Source organism: Plectropomus leopardus, chromosome 18 (genome assembly GCF_008729295.1).
Source record: "Plectropomus leopardus isolate mb chromosome 18, YSFRI_Pleo_2.0, whole genome shotgun sequence".
In the NCBI taxonomy this organism is placed as follows: domain Eukaryota; kingdom Metazoa; phylum Chordata; class Actinopteri; order Perciformes; family Serranidae; genus Plectropomus; species Plectropomus leopardus.
The window spans coordinates 15,046,894-15,068,475 of record NC_056480.1 but is presented as its reverse complement, the minus strand read 5'-3'; the positions used below and the strand labels follow the sequence as shown (position 1 = coordinate 15,068,475).

General features: G+C 40.9%; 1 protein-coding gene across 1 annotated transcript in view; it reads left to right on the top strand.

Annotated features, from left to right (window-relative positions):
- col8a2 (collagen, type VIII, alpha 2) overlaps positions 1-21,582 on the top strand; it is a 117,095-nt gene that overhangs the window by 88,488 nt on the left and 7,025 nt on the right. Inside the window, exon 3 of the mRNA XM_042507074.1 lies at positions 18,882-19,073. Within this exon, the coding sequence (XP_042363008.1) occupies positions 18,911-19,073 (163 nt within the window). The 5' untranslated portion in view covers positions 18,882-18,910. The remainder of the gene's footprint in view (positions 1-18,881; positions 19,074-21,582) is intronic.

The following is a 21,582-nucleotide window of genomic DNA, read 5'->3' as shown; positions in this document are numbered from 1 at the left end:
TGTTCGGATAGATGTGTTTTGGCTTTTTTTTCTGTTTTGGGAGATACGATCCTGCATGGAAAGGCATTGGTTGTCTTGGTAATAAACAAACACCTTTTGTGGCACTGTCCCTAGTGGAAAACAGCAATTGGTTGCTTACAAAACACCCATATTTGATGTATTCAAAGCTGCATGTAAAACAGCAGGGAGTCACTTAAACACAACAGATTTTAGATGACACGCCAAAAAAAAAAAAGTTATGTTTAATATGTCATTATGATGTTTATAAATATCATTTCTGGCTAACTTTTTCTTTTTTCCCATGGCAATTTTCCCCAGCTTTTTAACAAAATAATTTTCTAAATGTACAAATTTTTTGCAATTTTCTTACCAAGTTACACATTGCCTTTTCCTCCATGTCTCTAAAATGAAACGGCACCACTTTGCTCAATGTTTGAATGTTTAAATACTTGTGAAAGGTGTCTGAAAGCACCACAGCAAATAAAAGTGATGTCCCTCCACGTTTCAAAGGGTTAAACAGGAAAAGTTCGAGTCAGAATAATAGCTGCATCACTCAGATGTCCACACAGTTTTTGGAAGAAATTCGCCACCTCTCAGCATCGCTCCAGTCCTCCCCTGCAGCTCCTCCACTGTCCAAAGATGCATCTTATTCTCATGTCTGTGGTGTAAGTTTTATTCCTCTCTAACTCTCATATTCCTCCCACCAATCCTCCCGTCCTCTCCAGCTGCCAAGCAGAGACAAAGAAGCTGCTTCAGCCCTCCTTTGGTCTGGTGATTATCTAAGCGAGGGCCCATCAATCTAAACTAACTCCAGACTCTCAAGAATGTCCCCTTCTTCTGGCTGCCAGCGTTGAGATAAACACATATCAGATCTTGAGAATCAGCCCTTAATGAACCATTAGATGCACACAGACTGATGTAGTCTCCGTCAAACTTATCATAACCTCCCAAACTGCTGCTCCGTCATGCTAGATAGACTGATATGATCTGATTAAAGCACCGAGCACAGATCCCACTGTTCAAAAACCAGGGAGAAAAAAATCCCTTTTTATTTCCATTTAATCTCAACCATTCGCCACATAATGCATAATGAGGAGGTTATTATTGCGTCTAGCCTCGCAGAGCTTGAATGTGCTATTTTATTGGCTCTTGGCAGCGCTGCAGGAATTCCATGAGGCAGGTGAACAAGGAAATGGAGTTCATTCAACACTACACAATTATCTGAATGTTTGTTGTCATTAAAAGCTCTCTTTTTTTTCCTCCTTCCTGATGAACAGCACTCAGACTAGACATTCTGGGGAGCAGACCAGACACTTTTACAGCCCATTAACCATAAATCTAACATGTGCAAATAATTCATTTTCACTAAATTGAATCATATACAGTCTCTCATACAGCATGCAGGCATTTCAGAGGATTTTAACCCTTTGGAACCTGGAGTGACATCACTTTCCTTGTGCTGCTTTTAAGTATTTAAACCTTAAACCTTTAAACCCTGAGCAAATTGGTGCAATTTCTGTCAAAACCATGGGAATTAAGGCAATGAGCAACTTGGTGAGAAACAAATTGCATGAAATTGGAAATGATATCATAAAAGCTCGGGAAAAATGAAAAAAAAAACAAAAATTACATTTTCTTTTAATTTTTTAAGCACTTTTTTCAGTGCATTTCCTTGTTTGTTTTATTTAACTTTCTTTCTTCTTATTATTTTATTTTTATTGTAACTAATTTTCTGGTCATTTAAAAAAAATAAATTGTGTCATTTCTTAAGTGGCTCATTGCCTTCTCATGTTTTTGAAAGAAATGAAGCCAGTTTGCTCAGGTTTTAAAGGGTTAAAAATCATATCTAGATTATATAAGTTTGCAGTATCGTTATGCAGCTGGATTTTGGTCCCCCTAAACTGTCCCAGACAGACACTGTTGACTCTCACCGCCTTTTATCGTCGCCGTTATATCTTGTCTCGTAGCAACTGGAACATTCCATCGCATGTCTCTGATCACCTCCTGATGACTGCGCTATGGAGATAAGAGGCAGGGAACGAGGAGATCTGGTTTTAATATGAAAAGGAGCCCCGATGAAATCAATCACACACAAGGGAACTGAACAGGGAGTCACCCCGAGCGCGATTAGTGTCAAGAGAGCGGAGGGGTTGTTGACAGGACGGGAGGGAAGGTCAGAGGGAGATACAGTGTCAGAGAGGGAGACACAGAGAGATAAGTTTTTAGGGAGGAAATATAGAGTTAATCGCTGTATCTTGGAGGCACGCTTCCCCTGTCCTGCTCCAAGCTTGGACTGATTTATTCCTCTTTTCTGTCTTCGTCTAAACTCCCACACTTCACTGCCTCTTTCACCTGGGTTTCGTTTAACAAACCAGATAATGCACAAGACATGACGGATGAGATGGACGGTCAAGACAGTTGCTGCAGTCGGTGGTTATTTTAAACCGTTGTGCATCTGATATAACATATGTACTGTGATAAAAAAAGAGCAAGCAAGCGTTATTTTTATGGCCTCTCTTCACTGTCAGTTGTATTGCTTCCTTTATTCCTGAAACAGTGAGTCCATTATATTGGCGGTGATCTCTCCGTTGTCTTGGCCCGGCCGCAGATCTGCAGCATCTCATTCAGCCTTTATTTATTTATTTTTTGTTTCCTCCTCTTCATTGTACAAAGTGTGATTATTGAAACAAGACACAGAGCTTTTTGGCAAACCAAGGTGTTTCTGTCTTCTGTTTCCTTCCTTGATATTTAACAAACGTGCCTGTAGAGCCGCACTGGATCACAAGCAAATGAGCAAACAGCACGCCCAATTTGTCTTCTGTCTAGAATCAGGAATATTTCAGCTAATGACTATAAATAATCCAAATATGATTTCAGATATTTTAATGAATGTGTTGGCTGTTGCTAGTGCTTTTTCTTTTGGAAGTTTATTATCGTGATTTTGCCAAGTTTACTCGTTGGCCTGTTTCGAATTGACTGACCTGGAGAACACGGTGTACTTCCACAAGGAAACATTTCCATGACTTCTGTAAAGTAGCCACTCACGCCATATGTAGTGTTCAGGGGATGTTGAATAAGCCAGAAACCTTGAGAGCCTTTGTAGGGGTTATTATTTATCCTTTTTTTATCCTGTTTTTGTTTTGTTTTTTTTAATCATTGAACAGTTGCACTGGGTGACATGTTTATTTTGAGCCAATCCGGCCACCATAACTGTTCACTAATGCACCACGTGTCTTCATCCGCAAGTGAAAATAATCCCCAACAAATGCATGATTCTATTATGTTTGAGTAATATTTGTTAAAAACTAAAATGACCAACTTTTTTAGTTTGCTTTTTCATTTAATTATTCAATTTAAATAAAATTTTAGTTTGTTTGTTTTTGTTGTTGTTTTTTACATCTCCAGCAGGAACAAATGGGCTGACTGACAGGAAAATCCTAATATAACCACAATATATGTATTGAAATGTAGCACCCAGGGGTGAAAATAATCCAGTATGCAGACCTTCAGCTTATTGTGTCCCCTTGCCTTCAAAGCAATCTGACAGTCCAATAGCGTCATACATTCTTGAAGTCTTTATATCCAAATTAATTTCAGCAGTTAATCATGATTACGCTCATTTTTTAAACACGTTTTCAATTCCATTATTTTGCATTTCAAAACAGTTTTGAAGTCAATACTGACAAGGTACAGCAATTCTTACCAGCTTTTCTTGATTAGGAATCAAATAACAGCAAAAAACTGCATGTGACTATGACAAATGACCTGTCTATAAAAGGTAGACTCATGGGTACAGAGGCCAAGGGACCCCTGTAAAATGTCCATGCTGTTTTTCCATAACCAAAATTGAGCTTTATTTAGCTCCCTTACTGAGAGGCTAGCATCACATGTTATCATTGTATTCTTCTAGTTTGATATGATAGGCTACCAGTATCATCACTACCTTTAAAACTCTCCCTTAGCCCCAGCCTCTTAAAGACAGAAATGTTGGCTGTTGATTAACACGATTGAAAAAACAAAAGCGTCACTTACAAACCTTAAATGCATTGCGGTTAATGCATTAAATAATATTTTCTGTAGCAGATCGATACAGTTGAAAGATGTATTGATGGATCAAAACAATTATAGTACTACTAAATACACCAATAATTACAGTATGTGCATTTATTTGATTATTCATATGCAATGTCTGCTTGCATGTCATTTAAAGTACAGTACAGTATGTGTGTATGACTTGCAGGCGTGCATTTAGTTTAGACTGTATCTCTGAAATCACATACTAAATCATACATACAGTAACATGCATAAGTGTGAAATAGCACTGGGCATGATCCCAGCCCTCCACTTGTCATACTCCCCTTCCGAGTATCTGACACTGCCCAGAGCTCCTAATACTGTCTGGTGTGATCGGTGCTGCTCCCTCGTGGCTCTTTTTGCCTTCATAGGGCCTGGCGTGGGCCCGCTGTACACTACTCCAACGGGACGTATTCACTCAGTTTTCTCACAGTTTTCACATGGCCCTGTGGGTGCTCGTCAGCAGCCAAATAGCTTCTTTTATGTGTTTCATACTAGAAAAGCAGACTGATTATGACTGCACAGATGTAGCAACCGTAAAAGTCCCACTTATCACATGCTTGCTCCGTTGACACTGCAGCGCTGTTTCAACAACCCTGCGAGAAACTGGAACGTCTTGAAAAATTAGACTGATTTTTTTTTTTTTTACACCCTACTTTTAATTCTATCTCTTTTTTGTTTCTCTGAACTTAACAGCATCTTTACAACTACATCGACAGAATTTTACACACATACACACTCACAGAGCCATGTTTATACAGCCCAGCGGTGGATTTTGGGAGGTGTGAGACCAGAACTGGCAGGGTCCTCTTACACAGCCAGCGCTCTTTGCCAGCAGCTAATAAAGACTTGCATTGATCCTGATGGGTGGGGTGGGCTTCAGTGAGGACCACAGTCAGAGGGGGCTATGCACTGTATGCTGGTGGTCTGGTTAATATGCATGCATGTCTGTGTGTGTGTGTGTGTGTGTGTGTGTGTGTGTGTGTGTGTGTGTGTTTTTGGTGCTTTGTGTGCTCTTTTCAGTTGGCTGAGTCTGGAGACTTAAACACCCTTCTGGGGTCAGCGGTGTTTTTAGTGAGTGATCAATCAAACAGGGCCCAGTGAACAGTTAATGGTCCTCGATGGGTTTCAAACCATCCAGTGAATTTCTATTTAAAACATAGTGTGAGGTGGAAGGGGGGACAAGTGATTTCTAAGCAGAGAGGGATTCTGCAAATTTCCTTCTGCCCTCCGGAGCAGAGAAATGAGAGGTAGAGGAGTGATGAAGGAGAGTGCACTGCCCGTGTGACCTGATATCCTCAAATATGTTAGATGTTATATAAAGACTCCCAAGTGCAAATACACACACAACGCTAACCCCGGCCTTCACACACTATTGGAAAGACAGCAACATAATTGTGCTGGTGTCTAAGAGCTCACTGCGTATCTCTCTATGTCATCCCATCCCACATCTTAATCCTCTGACGGCCCTGCGTCACGCTGTCTGAGTCCTCGAGCAACAACCGTTCACTTGCTAGCTCATTTCCTCAGACTCACTTTTTTTTTTAAAACCCCACAATGCATTCAGTCAATCCCTTTTATTTTGAGACTGTCAAGACTGAGCTCCAGGCTTCACATTGGCCTGTGTAATTGGAGTTAGTGGTTTTCTTGTGTCATTTACTGAGTATTTTCCCTGATGTGTGTTTAGTTTTTTGTTTGTTTTTTTTGCTCTGGTTGTGTTATGTAACTTCTGACAGACGAAAAACACAAATTCCTTAAAAATAAGAGAGAGAGGTCATGAGTAATAGGATGCACTCTTGGGTTTTGCTTCTATGGCTTCACTTGGTTTATGGTGGCTAATGTTAGCAACTGTTAGCAGCTCAGAATAGATATTTCTGTGTTAGTTTGCTGATGGCACAAATAAACATCGCAATGGTTTTATTACAAAAGTAAAACAAGTTGTTTATTGTCTTCTGCCTGTGCTCGTGTTATGGTTGCTAATGAAGTCTGATAAGGATATTTTTAATAGATCTGACTCAAGAAACTCTTTTGAAATGAATCAAGAGCTTTTTAGCAGGAGCCGAATTATCCACAGAGGTCTCTTCCTCTCCAAAACAAATGGACCCAGTAATTTGGGTAAAAACACTATAAATAAAGCAGTGTCACATTAAAAATCTGTGTTTTTCCTATGCTGCTTGTCATAAAGTGGCTGCTAACTGCAGTGGGCAGTGTGAAAATGCAAACAGCCTTATCTAGAGCCAGTGTTTGGTTTGTCTGCTCTAGGCCACAGTAGAAACATGGAGATGCAACATGGCGATCTCCATGCTCGAGGACCTGCTCCCTATATAGATATAAACAGCTCACTCTAAAGTAATGAAAACACAATGATTCTTATTTTCACGTGATAATACACTACCGAAAACATACTTATATAATTATATTCCATTTCTGCCAATATATCCCCCTGAATCCGACACGCTGGGCCTTTAAGGTCACTGCGGCTCTGTTATTGTACTGCAGTTCTCAGAGTATTCTCATCAAGCCAACAGCGGGCCAGCCCTGTGACTTTATTTCTCTTTTGCATGCTGCTTTCTTCACATGTGGTGATAATTGCTACTCATACTGACAACACTTTTTAATTTACACAAAGTCTTGTCAGCACATACTTTATACAGATATATCTCAATTTAGGTCATAAGTCGAGCAAATTTATTGTATGTTTGCTTGAATACGACATTTGACATTAGTATCGAAACAAAACGCAACACCAGACATGACATAAGATGACTGTGTTGTTTAAATGAGCGATAGGGAGAAGCTAAACTGATACATGAATATCTGAGCCTTGTTCACTTACATACTGCCCACAAAATTCATCACAGTGGATCCGCCAGAAATCACGCAGCTGTTACGAAGGATTTTCATTTTCATTTCTGGGTCAATATTTCACAGAGGAATATGATTCCAAACTATAGTATTGTGGGATTTCTTTCTTCCTGGTCTATTGTCTGCTCTTTTGGTTGTCTGCCCTGCTGCCTGTGCCAGAGAAGCCCATTCAGATGGAGCCCAGTCAGTCTATAGTCCAGTAGCCTGCAGCACGGAGGCATTTCAGCTCCTTCAGGGGGATTTGACCAAGATTTCCTGCCCCTTATTAAATTATAATCTCCCTTCTACCTCTCTTTCTTTCTCCCCTTCTCTCCATTTCGGACAGAAAAATAGGCCTCCCTCTCTGTTTCACTGCCAACTGATGTGTGTGTTTGTGTGCGCGCGGCGTGTGCATGTACGTGTGAAGCCGTTTGGGCTGCCAGCGGAAGGAGCGTGTGAGATGATTGGCGGGGCACGCATCTGAAGTGGGTCAACAGGGAGATCAAGAGCTAAAGCTTTTTTACTTTCTGCTCCCCTTTCATTTTTTTCCTCCTCCATCTCCCCGTCTTTTCTTTTTTGCCTGTCGTAATGACTTCACGTCTCCTTCATGGCTAGTTGCTTTCTCTTCCCCCTTCTGTTGCTTCGATTTCGTTTACGGTCAATAAGGCACTTTCCTCTTCTTCTTCCTCTTCTCCGTTGTCCCTTGACACAAGTTTCCATCTCCACCAGTGGCAGCCTTTGACAATGTGATCTGTATTAGCTGTTTTCATGGAGTGTCAAACTGTGGAATCCTTTGATAGAAACAGACTACAAGAGGACTTTTCTTGGCTTTTCCCTCCTGGAATTTCGCCCCAGCTACGTGCAGCTTGGGATTTTTTCCAGTCCTGGCAAAAAAGAATGGAACAATTGATGGTGTGCGATTGTTCCGGGTTTAGTCTTTATTTAAGCGCCCCGGAACATTTCTCACCTTCAGAGCTCTGAATCGTAAATAGACCCATGCACACACTTCTCCACATGGACTTGAATTCTTGCCATAGCCAGCTTTGCCTCTGGATGAACTGCCACCATGCATATTTTGACACACAGTCAGGAAATAACTAAGCTATGTTGCGATAAAGCTTGCTGTGAAACTCGTTATGAGGAAAATCCTGATTTGTTCGTGCGGTGGCTTGTTTTGAGCTCTTTTCTTTGTCTCGCTTTTGTGTTCCCTGGCCTGTGTGGCTACTGCACATTTCTGAGGCCCCATTCTGGCAGAAGCAAAGCCACCCACCCAGTGAAGGGAGAAAAGTAACAGCTACTTGGAGACATGGCACAGAAACACAAGACATAAGACAGACCAAGCTCAGCCCAGTACATTAGAGTCCTACAGAGACCTGAATCCAATCCTTGATCCGGCACAACACCATCTCGTCCAGCTACTGAGCATTTGACCATTCATTAAACTCTGTAACTAGACACATCAAGTTTGTGGAGTTTTGGATAACTCCAAATGCTGAAATACACGGAGCTTTAATCTAAGATAAGAGTTTGGGGGTATGGCATGTTTTTTGTTTTTTTTTAATAAATGAAAAAGTATAACATGTGTAACAAAGTATGTCAAAAGTATGTCTTAAACTGTTGTTTATCAGCTTTAACATAAGATGTTAGCATGTCCAGCTAACTAGCTTAATGCCTACAGTTGTGGTATGTCATGAGCAATCTTTTTCTGTGTGGTGAGGAGAAATCCCAGTGGGGACCAAATATTCCCTGTGTTGGAAACAAGATTCTAGTTTAAAGCAGCGATAGTAACTTCTTTTGTCTGAGGAAGTATACACTTGTGTTTCGCATGAACATGCTAAAACAGTGCATTTACAGAACATGTTTTTGATGAACTGAACATGTCAGTTTGCAGCTAATGCCTGTAAATGGGAGCTTTTATTCGCACTTGTGACAGTAACCCTTTTTACACAGAGATCGCACTATAGGGCCGCTACTAAGTCCCCTCTTTATGCCTCCTTTGCATTTTTACAATGTGTGATTTTAGATAGCATGCTGGCATTACTGAAGCAAAACAGGTGCATGATGTTTAACACAACAACAACAATAACAAGGGCATAAAATGACAATTACAATCAGTTACCTTCTCAATTATATGGCGGCTGATCTTGTCAGCTGCTCAGAGGGTAAGGAGCTCCTGGACCTCATTGTTTTCCCAATTTTCAGACATTTATATCTGCTCTTCTTCATCCTTGAGTTAGCTGCCAACTGCTACCAGCTACTTTTTAAATCTCCCGCAGTGAGGTACACACATAACTTGCCGTTAAATGTCACAGCCATACCACCCAGGGTCCCATCCTGCCCGCTGTCCTGTTTATGCAGATCTTGTTGCGGCACTGATATTACCTCCCATGGCAGCTAAAAAACGTGAAGACTCTGGGCCCCCATTCCGCGATCGGACCTTTTATACAGACAAGCAAGGTGGCAGAACGGCGCAATATTCTCGCCTCGAACAGGCAGTGTAAAAGAGGATACTGAATAATGCTCCAGCACTGTTTTACTGCAACCAAGGATTTACGGCACATGGCATTCTGTTTTTGTTTTTAGTCAAAAACTGTTTCCCTGTTGATATGCGTTTCCCCCTACATAATTCTGAACCAAACCTTTTCCTTTACCTAACCACTGAGGGGGGTGCTACCCATTTTAACAGGAGGGAGACAAACTTCAACACAACACATGCATGGCTATAGTGCCACTGGCAATTCAGACAATGCAGCCATCAGTACTATTGAAGCCATTTCAAGTGAATATCTAAAGGAGCTTTATTAACAAATCAGTAAAGATTCCAAGTGAAAAAATCACACATTTTCTGAAAATTGTGCCCCCTGTGTTTGAAATAAAAAACAAACGTCTAAGCATCAGCCAAATCTGCAACAAATTTTAAACAACACATTGAGATTAACCATCCCACTAGTCTTGGGAAATAACTACAAGTGAATGATGATCAAAGGGTTTATTTTATATTTGAAAAAATTGAAGAAATTAGCACAAATTTTTTTATTTTTATGGGACCGTGTGCTTTGTTCAAAATTTTAAATTGTGCACATGAACATGAGCTTGTTTATTTTAATCTTTTTTAACTGAACTTTGATCTAGCACTTGTAAAGTGTACACGTGCACAACACTGCAGCCAAACTGTTAGAAAGCGTTACGCTTCCATTATGTTATGATTGCTTACCCTGAAGTCCTTTTTCCCTCGCCAAAGTGATACTTTTTCAAAACACATTTACATGAACCTGTGTTCGGTAGCTTGCTAATGAAATCTGTCTACAACATTTCTCTGTTTAGTTGACATAATCCAAAACCATCAACTAGAAAAAAAGAGAAGCTGCTTTTGTTTATTTCTGTGTGAAATCAAAATCTGTAGTTTGAAAAAAAAATTACAATTCATTCTCTTATTAAGGTAAATTGCAAATGCAGTGTGCAAAAGTGGCAGTCTTACTCGCTGTTGCTTTGCTGTCCCCGCTCTCTCCTTCTTTCTCCCACTTTCTCCTCTCTGTTCTCCTCTCTGTTCTCCTCCCTCGACATTTGCTGTTATGTTAATTAAGAATAACAGAGACTTGAGTGTATGTCAGTACCAGTGGACTTACAAGGGAAAAAAGAAACGCCTTGCTTGGTCAGGCCTTGGCAGCGCACAATAAAAGTATTCACACCAGCAATGAGCGGTGCGGTGCGGAGAGCAGGAGGCTTAAGGACGAGAGAAAAGGAGGAACAGGAGAGGGAGAGAGAAGAGCTGAGGTTGCCAGTCGAGACCTGCCAGGCGGAGAGAGACAAAGTGATCGTTCTGATTTTGCAGGAGATTGTATTACTGGGTGTCCTCGAAGTTTTTCCCTCTGATGTGAGGTCATCTCCGCAGTTCCCTCTAAAACACAAGTCCCTTTATGGTTATATATTCCAAGCTATAAATCTCTATTTTCATGTTGATTTGATCATATTTCACATGATGAGCAAACGCTGTGAGTTTTTGCGAGTGGCGATGTGCGCTTTCAGTGACCTGTTTTGAAGATTTATTGCTCTGGAAGCAGATCACCTTTTATGAGATTATTATTTTTATGCTTTTGATTACCTAATCACTTTAGGTGCATCAATAGGTCAACTGGAAAGGTATAGCTGCGCCCGTCAGACTCCGGCTTTCTCAGCTCCCTCCCAGCATACTGTAACTGGCTTCTTGGCAGGTCAGGAGTTAGTCTGGATGTTTTGCAGACTTTCAGTCCATCTCCCCTGGCTATATTCTTCACAGAAAGATGAGGTGATACAGCACGAATCTGTAAAGCAGCAGGGGAGCCAGACGGACTAATATATTGTAATCAATGCCTTTTCACTGGCCTGAAACAGTTCCCTCTAGGGGCAAATAAGGGTCCCTTTCAGAACGTGTATGCAATTGCACATGCATGAGATTCTGCAGGTTAATAATTCTGCAGCTAATTAGCCTCTCTGTGACTGCTTTGCCCTTTGTCCATACACACTTTCATATGCACAGTACATCACACCCCATCTTATGATTAGCACGTCTGCTTCTGCACTCAAATAAGTGCCCAGGGGATTTAAACGTGTTCTTCTGAATGAAGTCACCAAGAAATGGAAACCCTCTCTCTAACCTCTTCACTCATTTCCCCTCCCTGTGTTTTCTTCACAACCTTCACCCCCCCCACCACCACCTGCACCGTCTGTTTCCTTTTTTTAAACTCCCACTTTTAAACCTCTCCATCAGCATAAACTCACCCCGACCGTCTCTCAGCCCTGTTCTCGCTTGCTTCAACCTTCAGGGATGTTAGGAAAACACTGCCCCCGCTCCACGGGAGTCGTTTCCTGAATTGATGAGACTCTTCTCTTTTACTTCATCTCTTCTGTGTTTTATGGGGTTTTCTTTTTCTCTCCTGAAGCGTAGCCTTTTTCAAACCTGTCTTTAGTTCACCTGCGCTACATTTGTGACTTGTCATTTTGTGTTTTGCGTCCTCCCATAAACATTAAGACAGATATGTTTGAAAAGTCAAGCTGTTGTAGGGGAATCCTCAGGTTGACAACAAGCAAGACAGATGACAGACATGAGGCAGATACACAAAAAATGATTTCGGGAACCTGCGCTCCAGCGGGGGAGCATTTCAAGTGTAAAATAATAGTGCCCTTTGTGTCTTCTGTAGTGCAGATATATATCATCATTATTGCCACCCAGAGAGGGAAAGATGGATGAGCTGCGTGTGTCTGTGCGCTGGGCTGGATGATGACTCTCCATCATCTTCTGTCACTCCTCTGATAAATTTTAACAGTTTTCACAAGTTAACTGTTTGGCCACACACAGACCCATAGCTGACAGAAATATAAACTACATGGCCAAAAGTATGTAGATACATTACACCGTATGTGATGGTTGAACATGTCACTTATGCTGTTAAAATGGCCTCTGAAGCCGTGAAAACATTTGTGAGTTTGGGCATTGACGCTATAAGGTCTGGCAGTCCATTTCATCCCAGAGGTGTTGGGTTGGTTTGAGGCCAAGTTTCTTTGTAACACAGAGCCAAACTGGATGCTGCAAACAAGCAAATGAGCAAACATTGTTTCGGTGTTTCCCAAAGACGATCTTCACCTGCTTAGAGTGTCAGTGAAGAGGCTAAGTGACATGTTGTTTGTTTGAACAACCAGTGTGGAGTGTTGGTAAGACAAAACAAGCAATCTGAACATCACCTTGGCTTTAGAAAACTGTTGTCACTATTTTATAAGTATAAATGATGTATATACATTTTTACTATTACTATAATAATAGTAATTCATACTATTACAATTGCTATAGATTTTTATATATGTGTGCGTATGTATGCATATATATGTTTTTCTTTCTTTTTTTATATATTTATCTTTTTAATACTGTACTATTTGTAGCATTAAGATTTCCCTTAATTTGACCTGAAAGGCCCAAACCATCTACATTCCCTGACCAGGGGAGTCCACATATTTTTGGTAATATAATATAAGAGCATATTTAAGGTTGCATAAGGTATGAAAACATTTTGTGTGTGTATTAATGAGTAAATATACTGTCCTATAGTGTATTGGGTAAATGAGTGTTCTCAAACATGTATGCATCACTATGTTACAGTAGAAATATAAACGGTGTACATCATGTCTCGACATTAAAAATAATAATTTACAGTATTTCTAATGACTACTCTATAATTTACAGATGACTTAGAGTATCGACTACTGAGGCAACACAGGAGCTTTTATTGTGGTGGCGCAGACTGGACAATATTTTCTTGAAAAGCAACCAAACATAACCAACAACACACACTTTCCAGCTGGTGACAGCAGATGTTAATGTCTCATCATATATGTATTAGCTTTGTGGTCACATTTATACACACGCATGGACACTTAAATGAACAGCCATACTGTTTTCCCTGGAGCTGAGTAATGCAGGGTGCGTTCAAAGCTACCAAAAGCTGTGACCACGGCTCAAATATTACACAGTGAGCTGACACGGGACTGGCGTAATGGTCCAAGTGCCACTCAGGCTGAAAGAGAGATTACCTCATTCAAAAGAAGGTGATTCTCTAAATAAAACCCCACACGCTCAATTTCCCCGCTCCTCACACACACACACACACACACACACACACACACACACACACACACAGAGTAGAAGCTGTGTCGCTCTGGACACCAGCATGTTGTGTAACTGCTGTGCTCACTTCTCCCTCCTCTTCTTTCCTTCACTCTCTTATAGAACAACGTGTTCGCACAGGTCAATGTTCAGTGGAGCTCTGTGTTGTCTGGAAGTGATGCCTTAGCAATGTTTTGGCCTGTTTGTGTATGTTTTAAGAGTTTGCTTTATGTTTGCTGGTGCATGTGTTTTTACTGCAAATCTGTAAAATCCGTTAATACTCAAATGTCTAGACTACAGATTGAATAATAAACCACAGATGTATAAATTAAGTTTATTTTTAGTATCCGACTCTAGTTCTGGAAATTCACTCTTGCTGTAAAAAGGAAAGTTTCCAACATTTGCTTGCTGAATTTACAAGAAGAGAGTTTGGTAAAAGAAGATGGCTGTGGTTTAATACAGCTGACCACCCATGTGGGTTCATGGTTACAGTTAGGGATAGTTATGGTCATGGCTGTGGCTCAGGTTTGTCAGAATTGGATGAATCAGCTAAAATGTGGTCAGGTTTTAAGTGCAGTTCTCTGTGGTTGCAACCAAACTATCTAACAACCATGGAGCTGGGTTGTTGTTGAACCATTTGGTGTTTTTTGTTTTGTTTTGTTTTGTTTTTTTTTTTAAAAAAAAAGCTGGTACATGATGTTCAGGTGATGATTCCTCCACTCAAGGAGCGGCTCAAATGTACACCGCAAAAACAACCGCCCCCTCTTCCCCATCGTGACACTGAATCCTCACAATCGGTGTACCTATAATCTCTCTGTGGCACGTGGTTTAGGAAATGCCTAGCAGTCTGAATTCACACATGTACCGCTTTAGGGAAGTGGAGGCAGAGCACCTTCAACCTCACCTCCCCGGCGCTGTTGATTTCATTAGCGGGTAGACGGAGCAGTTAGGGAAGTGTGTGCTTGGCTTGCACTCAGCCGCAGTGTCTGTGTCTCTTCTGCCTGTCTGAGAGGGCCACTTGAGATGCTGCTGAGTTTGGGTTTGGAGGCTGTTGAGTCTGCTTTGGCGGCCCGAAGCCTTTGCAGATTAGCATTTCGGCTCTGTTGAAACGGCATCCAACAAGTGTTGAAGAAAGCTTTGGGTATGGTTAGTGTCCGGGACTCAGATTACCAGGTGGTTTGGAGACAGATCTTTGAGGTGTACTGTATGTGGGAAAGTGGGATGTCTGTCTGTATTCATGATGTGCACTTGCCAACATGTGTCTTTGTTTTTGATGTGGGTATGGATGGATTTCTCAACGGGCCCAGTAGGCCTTTTTGCTCCTGATGTTTATCAGAGTCAGAGTATCTGCAAACCAAATACAGGCCAATATTTGTTTTGTTTTTTAACAGCTGCACAGCATACTGAGGCAACAGAAACATTTCATTAAAATACTGTAACAATGGTAGAGCAGACAAACAATTATGCTTAAAAAAACAAAAAAAAACAAAAAAAAAACAGAATGTGCATCTCAGGCTTTTTTCATGGTTTCCTATAATTTGTATAGTGTGCGAAATTACCACAGAGAGACACAAAACAACCAAAAGGAGACCCAAAACAGCTATAAAGACTACAAATGATGCAAAACAACTACAAAGAAGTGTTGAACAACCAAAAAGAGACACAAATGTCAAAGAGTCTGATTCAAAACTTAAAATGAAGAAAAACAACTTACAAGGACATGTAAAATGGTAAAGAGAAACCACCTACAAAAATGACCAAAAAAGACACAAAAAAACCCACAGAGACACCAAATGACCACGAAGTGACCACGAAATGAAAAAAAAGAAGCAGAACAGCTACAAAGACATGCAGAACAACCAGAAAGAGGCACATTACAATGTCAGAGAGACAATTAATGATTACAAAATGATGCAAATCATCTCCAGAGACATGAAAAATAACTAAAAAGAGACAAAAAACAACTACAAAGAGAAACCACAAAGTGACTCAATAGCTCAAAAGGAACCAAAACAGCTACAGAAACATGTAAAATGACAAAAAAAGACACAAAACAACTGCAAAGAGACTTTAAATGACTACAAAGTGACACAAAACAACCTCAAAAAGAAGCAAAACAACCCAAGAGATGCAAAATGAGACATAAAACAACTACAAAGACACACTCAATAACTACAAAGCAGCACAAAACAATTCAGAAGAGACGCAAAACCACCAAAAAGAGACTGTCTGCCTGAGTGTCTTGCTTCTATGAAGAGAGGTGGGCAGCCTTTTACATGCCTTCGTCCACGGGTCCATGTTCTCATCATCTGTCCGTGGATGTGAGACAAAGCACGGTTATTTAACAGCTGTCTTGATTTGGGAAAAGCGAAGTGATGACTATAACAATGTTACAGTGGAGTTGGCGGTGCCCTTTTACACCCAAGGGCGAGACTCTCCCTCATTTCCTCATTAAAGCTACTTCTCTGTTCTGCTCTTTCGTTCTTTCTTTGCATATTTTTGGACCTGATACTGTAATGTGTGTGGCGATTTCTTTTTTCAGCTAAATCTGTTTTATATAAAGTGTCACTCGGCCTGCCAGGCGAGGCTCTTTCACTGTAACTCTGGATGCTGCTCGTGTTTAATGACTGAATGAGGCTGTGATTCACCATTAGCTCCCCTCTCCTCACAGCCCACTTTTCTTTGTTATGCTTTGTTTTGAATTGACTGATTTTACGTGAAAATGGGGGGAAGTTAACGAGGTTGAGCATTTTCAAGACACCCCCCATAACCACTCACCAGAGCTATATTGTGTTCCCATGCATACCGAGAGTGTGTGTTTTGTGACGTGGGTGTTCTTGTGTGCGAGAGCATGTACGAGTCTCGGTCCAACGGTGGCTCGTGGTGGCCAGCCAGAGAGGATTGCGTGAGATTTTTTTTTAACAACGTCTGCAGAGCTTTCTGAACAAAACCATTTGATAAACAGATTGTGGAGGTCTGTGAAACTGCCTGTCTGATCCCTGCTCATGCACGGCTTCTGGGACTGAGTGTGTGTCGCTCTGGTTCTTGAGAGAGTTTGACGCCTGTAGAATGGTGGGCATCCAGAGCCGCCTGTTAAATTACATCTCCACCAAAACCACAGACCCCCATACCAGACGAGCTTCCCTGCCAACCAGCCAGCAAGTCGGCCAACGACCAAACACTCCCCTACCAGTACTGCTCTCTCTTACTCCTTGTTTATTTCTTTTAACATCCTTGCTTTCTTCATGTTTCATAGGTTAAGCGTTGGTGTGAACATTTCAGAAGTGAACTTTGATTCTTCTAAGCAGAGATGTAAACACGCATAAACAGACACTCACACACTTATGACTAATGACAATAAGCTTCCTCAAAAACCCAAAGAAACACTTTGGTAAATGACTGTAAAACAGGAATTTGACGAGCTAGCTATGTGGCTGCTAAACAATCACAGACGTCGGTGAAAGTAAAAGCAGTAAAACAGACCTCTCTGCACACACATGGTGGCAATGAGCACACCTTTTTCTAAGTACATGTGAGCTGAAGTCTGCGGTGAACTCCCAGATTACTCCCCAATCCCTGCTTCCAATTAGCTTTAGAGGATGATTTGATGTAATTTTCAAATTAGAAAATGTCAGATCATTTTCAAATTAGAAAATGTCAGATCATGTTTCAGTGACGGCGGTGCCTCGCTGTAAACTTGGAGAGTGAACTCCCCTGAGTCTGTATCAGCTGTATTATGTGAGCAGTGGCGATCCTAGAATCTGGGGGGCCGAGGCAGAGAAGGCTGGGGCCCCTGTAGCTACCTGTAACTGTCATACATAATGTATTATTTATGACAAGGGTTTTTTGGGGGCAGTGTTTGTACACTGTACGGTGCCTTTATGGGAGATTTGACGCAACAAATTAACTTTCTGCTGTTGTTCAATGTCGGGCCACTGGTGAGTGTCTCTTGCCCTAGTTTTTTGGGGGTTTTTTTTGTAGTCTGTCCTGCACTGTTGGCACTAGTTGGCCCTTATTGGATTTTATTTGGGGGGACAATTTTAGCATATTGAATCGACATTAGAGCCTGTCATTGAATGAAACTACTCTGGGTGGTTCAGTTTATTATGCTATTATGGCTGGATGATTCATAGAGTTTGAGTTTTTCTCAGATATGTACCATTTTCTCTCATCCTCGCATATTTTCCATGCCTGATAGAAGCGTGTCATGTTTGGCAATTAAACAGGAGCGGGCTAAACCTGAGATTACATTTTGCATCCCACATCATCACAAAATGACTCGTGACAGTCATCGCTCCTCAGGCAGCTGACAAAAACAGCTCAGGGGAGAGCTGGAGTGGAAATTTATGCCATTTTCACACTTCATTTCACCAGTTAAAGCCAGTCCTGGACGCCTCCAGTTGCTCACTTACGATACACAAACACACTGGCCATCCTCTGGTGGTTTCCTGTTCGCACCTGACCACGGTTGTGAAAATATTTGGCAGAGGGTGATGTGGTCATTTTATCCTGAAGTAAATTAAAGTCAACAGATCTGCCTGTCACAGGTTCTGAGGACCATCTAGCACAAACATTAACTGAGCCAGATACTTACCGCATACAGTGCAGCAGCTGAGAACAGGGACATGCATCAGCAATATGCTCACTGGTTATATGTGTTCGTCTTTGCACCTCATGTTTGGACTTATATAAAAAGTGTGGGACCATTAGTGTCACTTTGCCAATGCTGGAGGAGGTGTTTATTTTTTAATATAGTTACACGTGTGTGCTTTAGGAGACGTTAGTCATTATATTTGGGCATAAATATCTTCAGCTTTCCCTACAAGAAACATGTTTCCTTGTTCCTCCCCAGAATATCTGTGCCTAGCTTGGCTTAGACTTTCTCTGCTTGTAGACAGACAAACTAATAAAACTACAAACTAATCCTCACAGACTTATTATCAGTGAATTACGGTACTTCAAATTGCATGTGGTAGATTAGCTCATTTAATTCCAGCCCATTAACAGTAAATGCACGTTTCACAGGAGTAAATTACTGTTTGTCTTGCAACTTTTTTAAATGAAGTGTTTTTCCACAAATTTGTGGTATTAAATGTGGTGTCTTGTAAATTAGGCTGAGATGCACTAAAGTGTAATTGCGAGATTCCATGCTTGGTTTCTTAACTCATTATCACCGTGGGTGTAAATGCCATCTCTGCCTTTTCCCGTCGTGCTCTTTCAGTGATGCTTTGTTATTGATTTCAAAAAGATAAAGACTGAATGTCTCTTTTTGTTTCTTTTTGAATTGTTATAAACTCTGTTTTCTTTCCTCTTTTATGTGTGCCTCCAGTTCTTTGTGTGTGACGTCTGAAGCCTGGGATGCCTGTGACCATGCTGTTGGCTCCTGTCTGTGTGCTACTGATGCTGGGGGCGCGTGCTCTCGCCGGAGGCTATCCCCCCATGCCCCACATGAAGTACATGCAGCCCATGATGAAAGGGCCTATTGGACCCCCATTCAGAGAAGGAAAGGGACATTACGTTGGTGAGTAATCCCTGTTCATAAGCTGTTAACCCGCAGACCTGCGGGTCTACTCACACTTCAACAGTCCACTGGGTCATTTTGAACTGATTCAGTATGATTCAACCCCATGTTATTGCGATACATTCCTTAGTAAGTCCATAAATACCCAAACTGTATATTGATGTTTGTGCCGCCTCAGATTAAATAAATCCTGACTCAGAGTTACTGTCTGCATACATCCTTCAGAACAGTGGTTCCCAACTAGTGGGTTGCGGTCCAAAAGTGGGTCACAGGTCCATTCTGAATGAACCGCAAGTGACTCATTAGGCAAACTTAACTGAATAATACAAGCTACAAGTACAAAGGCATACAGATTACACTGTTCATGTTTCCCTATAATTTGTATATTTGGTCTCACATCTGTTCACATAGAAACGGATTCTCTGCCTTGTAAACTTGTTAGAATAAATAAAAAATAAATAATGCTAGCATCCATGGGGTAAGGACCACGCGTGGTCACGGAAGGTCCAACAGAGACTTAGTATCCTGGCAGATGGAGGCACAGTGTACAGTCCAACGTAAAGAAGCAGTCCCTGTGGTTAGTTACCTGTTTGACTTTTTACCCTTTTGATATCTTCATAAAAGGACCCCAGATTATAGAAAACTTGATGAGGGAGTTGGACAGAGTATACCAGATTTCTTTAAGATAAAGGCATTGTCTTTTAGCCATTTTGTAAAGTAAGGAGGAAAAGCTGATTTCCATTCTTGCAGAATAAGCCTTTTTGCCATGATATGTTTAAGTTTCACATCATGATAGTCGAGAATTTCAAGAGTCAGGTAAAAGTCTTTTGAAAATGCACAGTGATGTCTAGTGACAGTTGCAGCCACACCAGCAGCCCATAAAGCAAAAATCTAAGTGTATCTTCATAAATCATTGACCAAAAAAATAAAATAAAAAATCATCCCTATTTGAAGATAAAGTTATGCATGAGGTTTTCTGTAGGTTTAATCTTGAGGTTAAGGCAAATATTAGGTTAATGAAATAATTTTTCAGATGATGGTGTTGCTAGATTATCGAAAAAGTGTCAAGACGACCCAATGTGAGCCGTCAAGAAGGTGCATCACGCACACATCACTCTGTGTAAGGAAGCACGCGGAACAGTGCCCAGGTGAAATACAATGTTTTAGGAAGTCCCCTCCCAGGACAGACTTGTACACTTAAGCTACTGGGTTAGTGGCTCTCTTCAGGCAGTTAAAATGCTCACTGAAGTGTGTGTCTCGGTGCCCTGCGGGTCCAGCAGTGTTTGGCAGGTCCTGTGTTGGGGCCTGTGGAGGCCTGATTGCCTACTGTTTGCTGAGCGCCACTGGGCCAGTTGTTCCTGCTGCCATCTGGATGCTGTTACCCCAGTGTTTATCACATATTCTTCAGCTGTGGGATGAGAGTGTGAAGGAAATAAAAATAGATTATATAAAAGGCCCAGGCAAGGGGAACTGGGAGAGGGAGGGGGGTGATAATCATCCTGAAAAAATGTGCATGCTGTCACTGCTTTCATTATCAAATTTGACTCAAACTACCAATACAAGTTCTGGATCACATGAGACGTGCCTGGTGTTAACAGAGGGCCCCTTCTTCAAAGCAAATTTCAAAGCAAACGCAGGGCACATTTTCATTTCAGTGTTATAATATGGTGTTTGACAAAGACAGACTCCAGAAGCAGGATTCAGAGCAAATGTATGGTTGAAATGGTGCATTTAAATCCCTCTCAGCAACATCAAAAGTCTGCTAAAAGAAATTATGCTTTCTAGAAATGGGATTTCAAAATGTGGTAGAAACAAGATTTAAATTTGGAGGAGTGAAAAAAATGCTCTCTGTGGCCCACATGAATGCAATGTCTCTACTGCCACTCAGTGGTCATATGTCCACATTGCATCACGATTGGAACAATTTAGTAATTTACCAATTATTAATCAACCATATGCTGTAAAATCTATTGCATCAGATACAATTTACAAAAACAGTCAACTTCCCAGAAATATAGCAAATAATTCACAAATTCTTATACAGAATGTATAAAGGCATAAAGGATTTGTACTGTACTAAACATGTCAATATATATATTGATGCAGGACAGCTTTTGTAAAAACATAGCTTTTTACAAGCGCTGGTCAATTTTTAAATTTTGCATATTTTTCCTCCATAACATGTCTGCTTTCAGACTAGAGTAAAGAAAAAACCCACACACAGGTTATTTTAGTTAAGATTTCTGTTCTTGAAATGTTTGTTAAAAGTGCATATTTACTCAGAAAATGCCTCTTATGCATATTTAAACATAAAATTTCAGTAAACTTGTAATACAAGATAGATCTTTAATTTAAATAATAAACTAGGGAAGTTTCATGGTGATATCTTTACTCTATTCACCTGTGGTGTTATTTTTTGTCCAAAATGTAAGGCCATTTTCTCAGAATTATTTTTCCTCATACTCTGAGCCATAAAATCTCTTCAGTAGCACTTCCATACACCAAACTG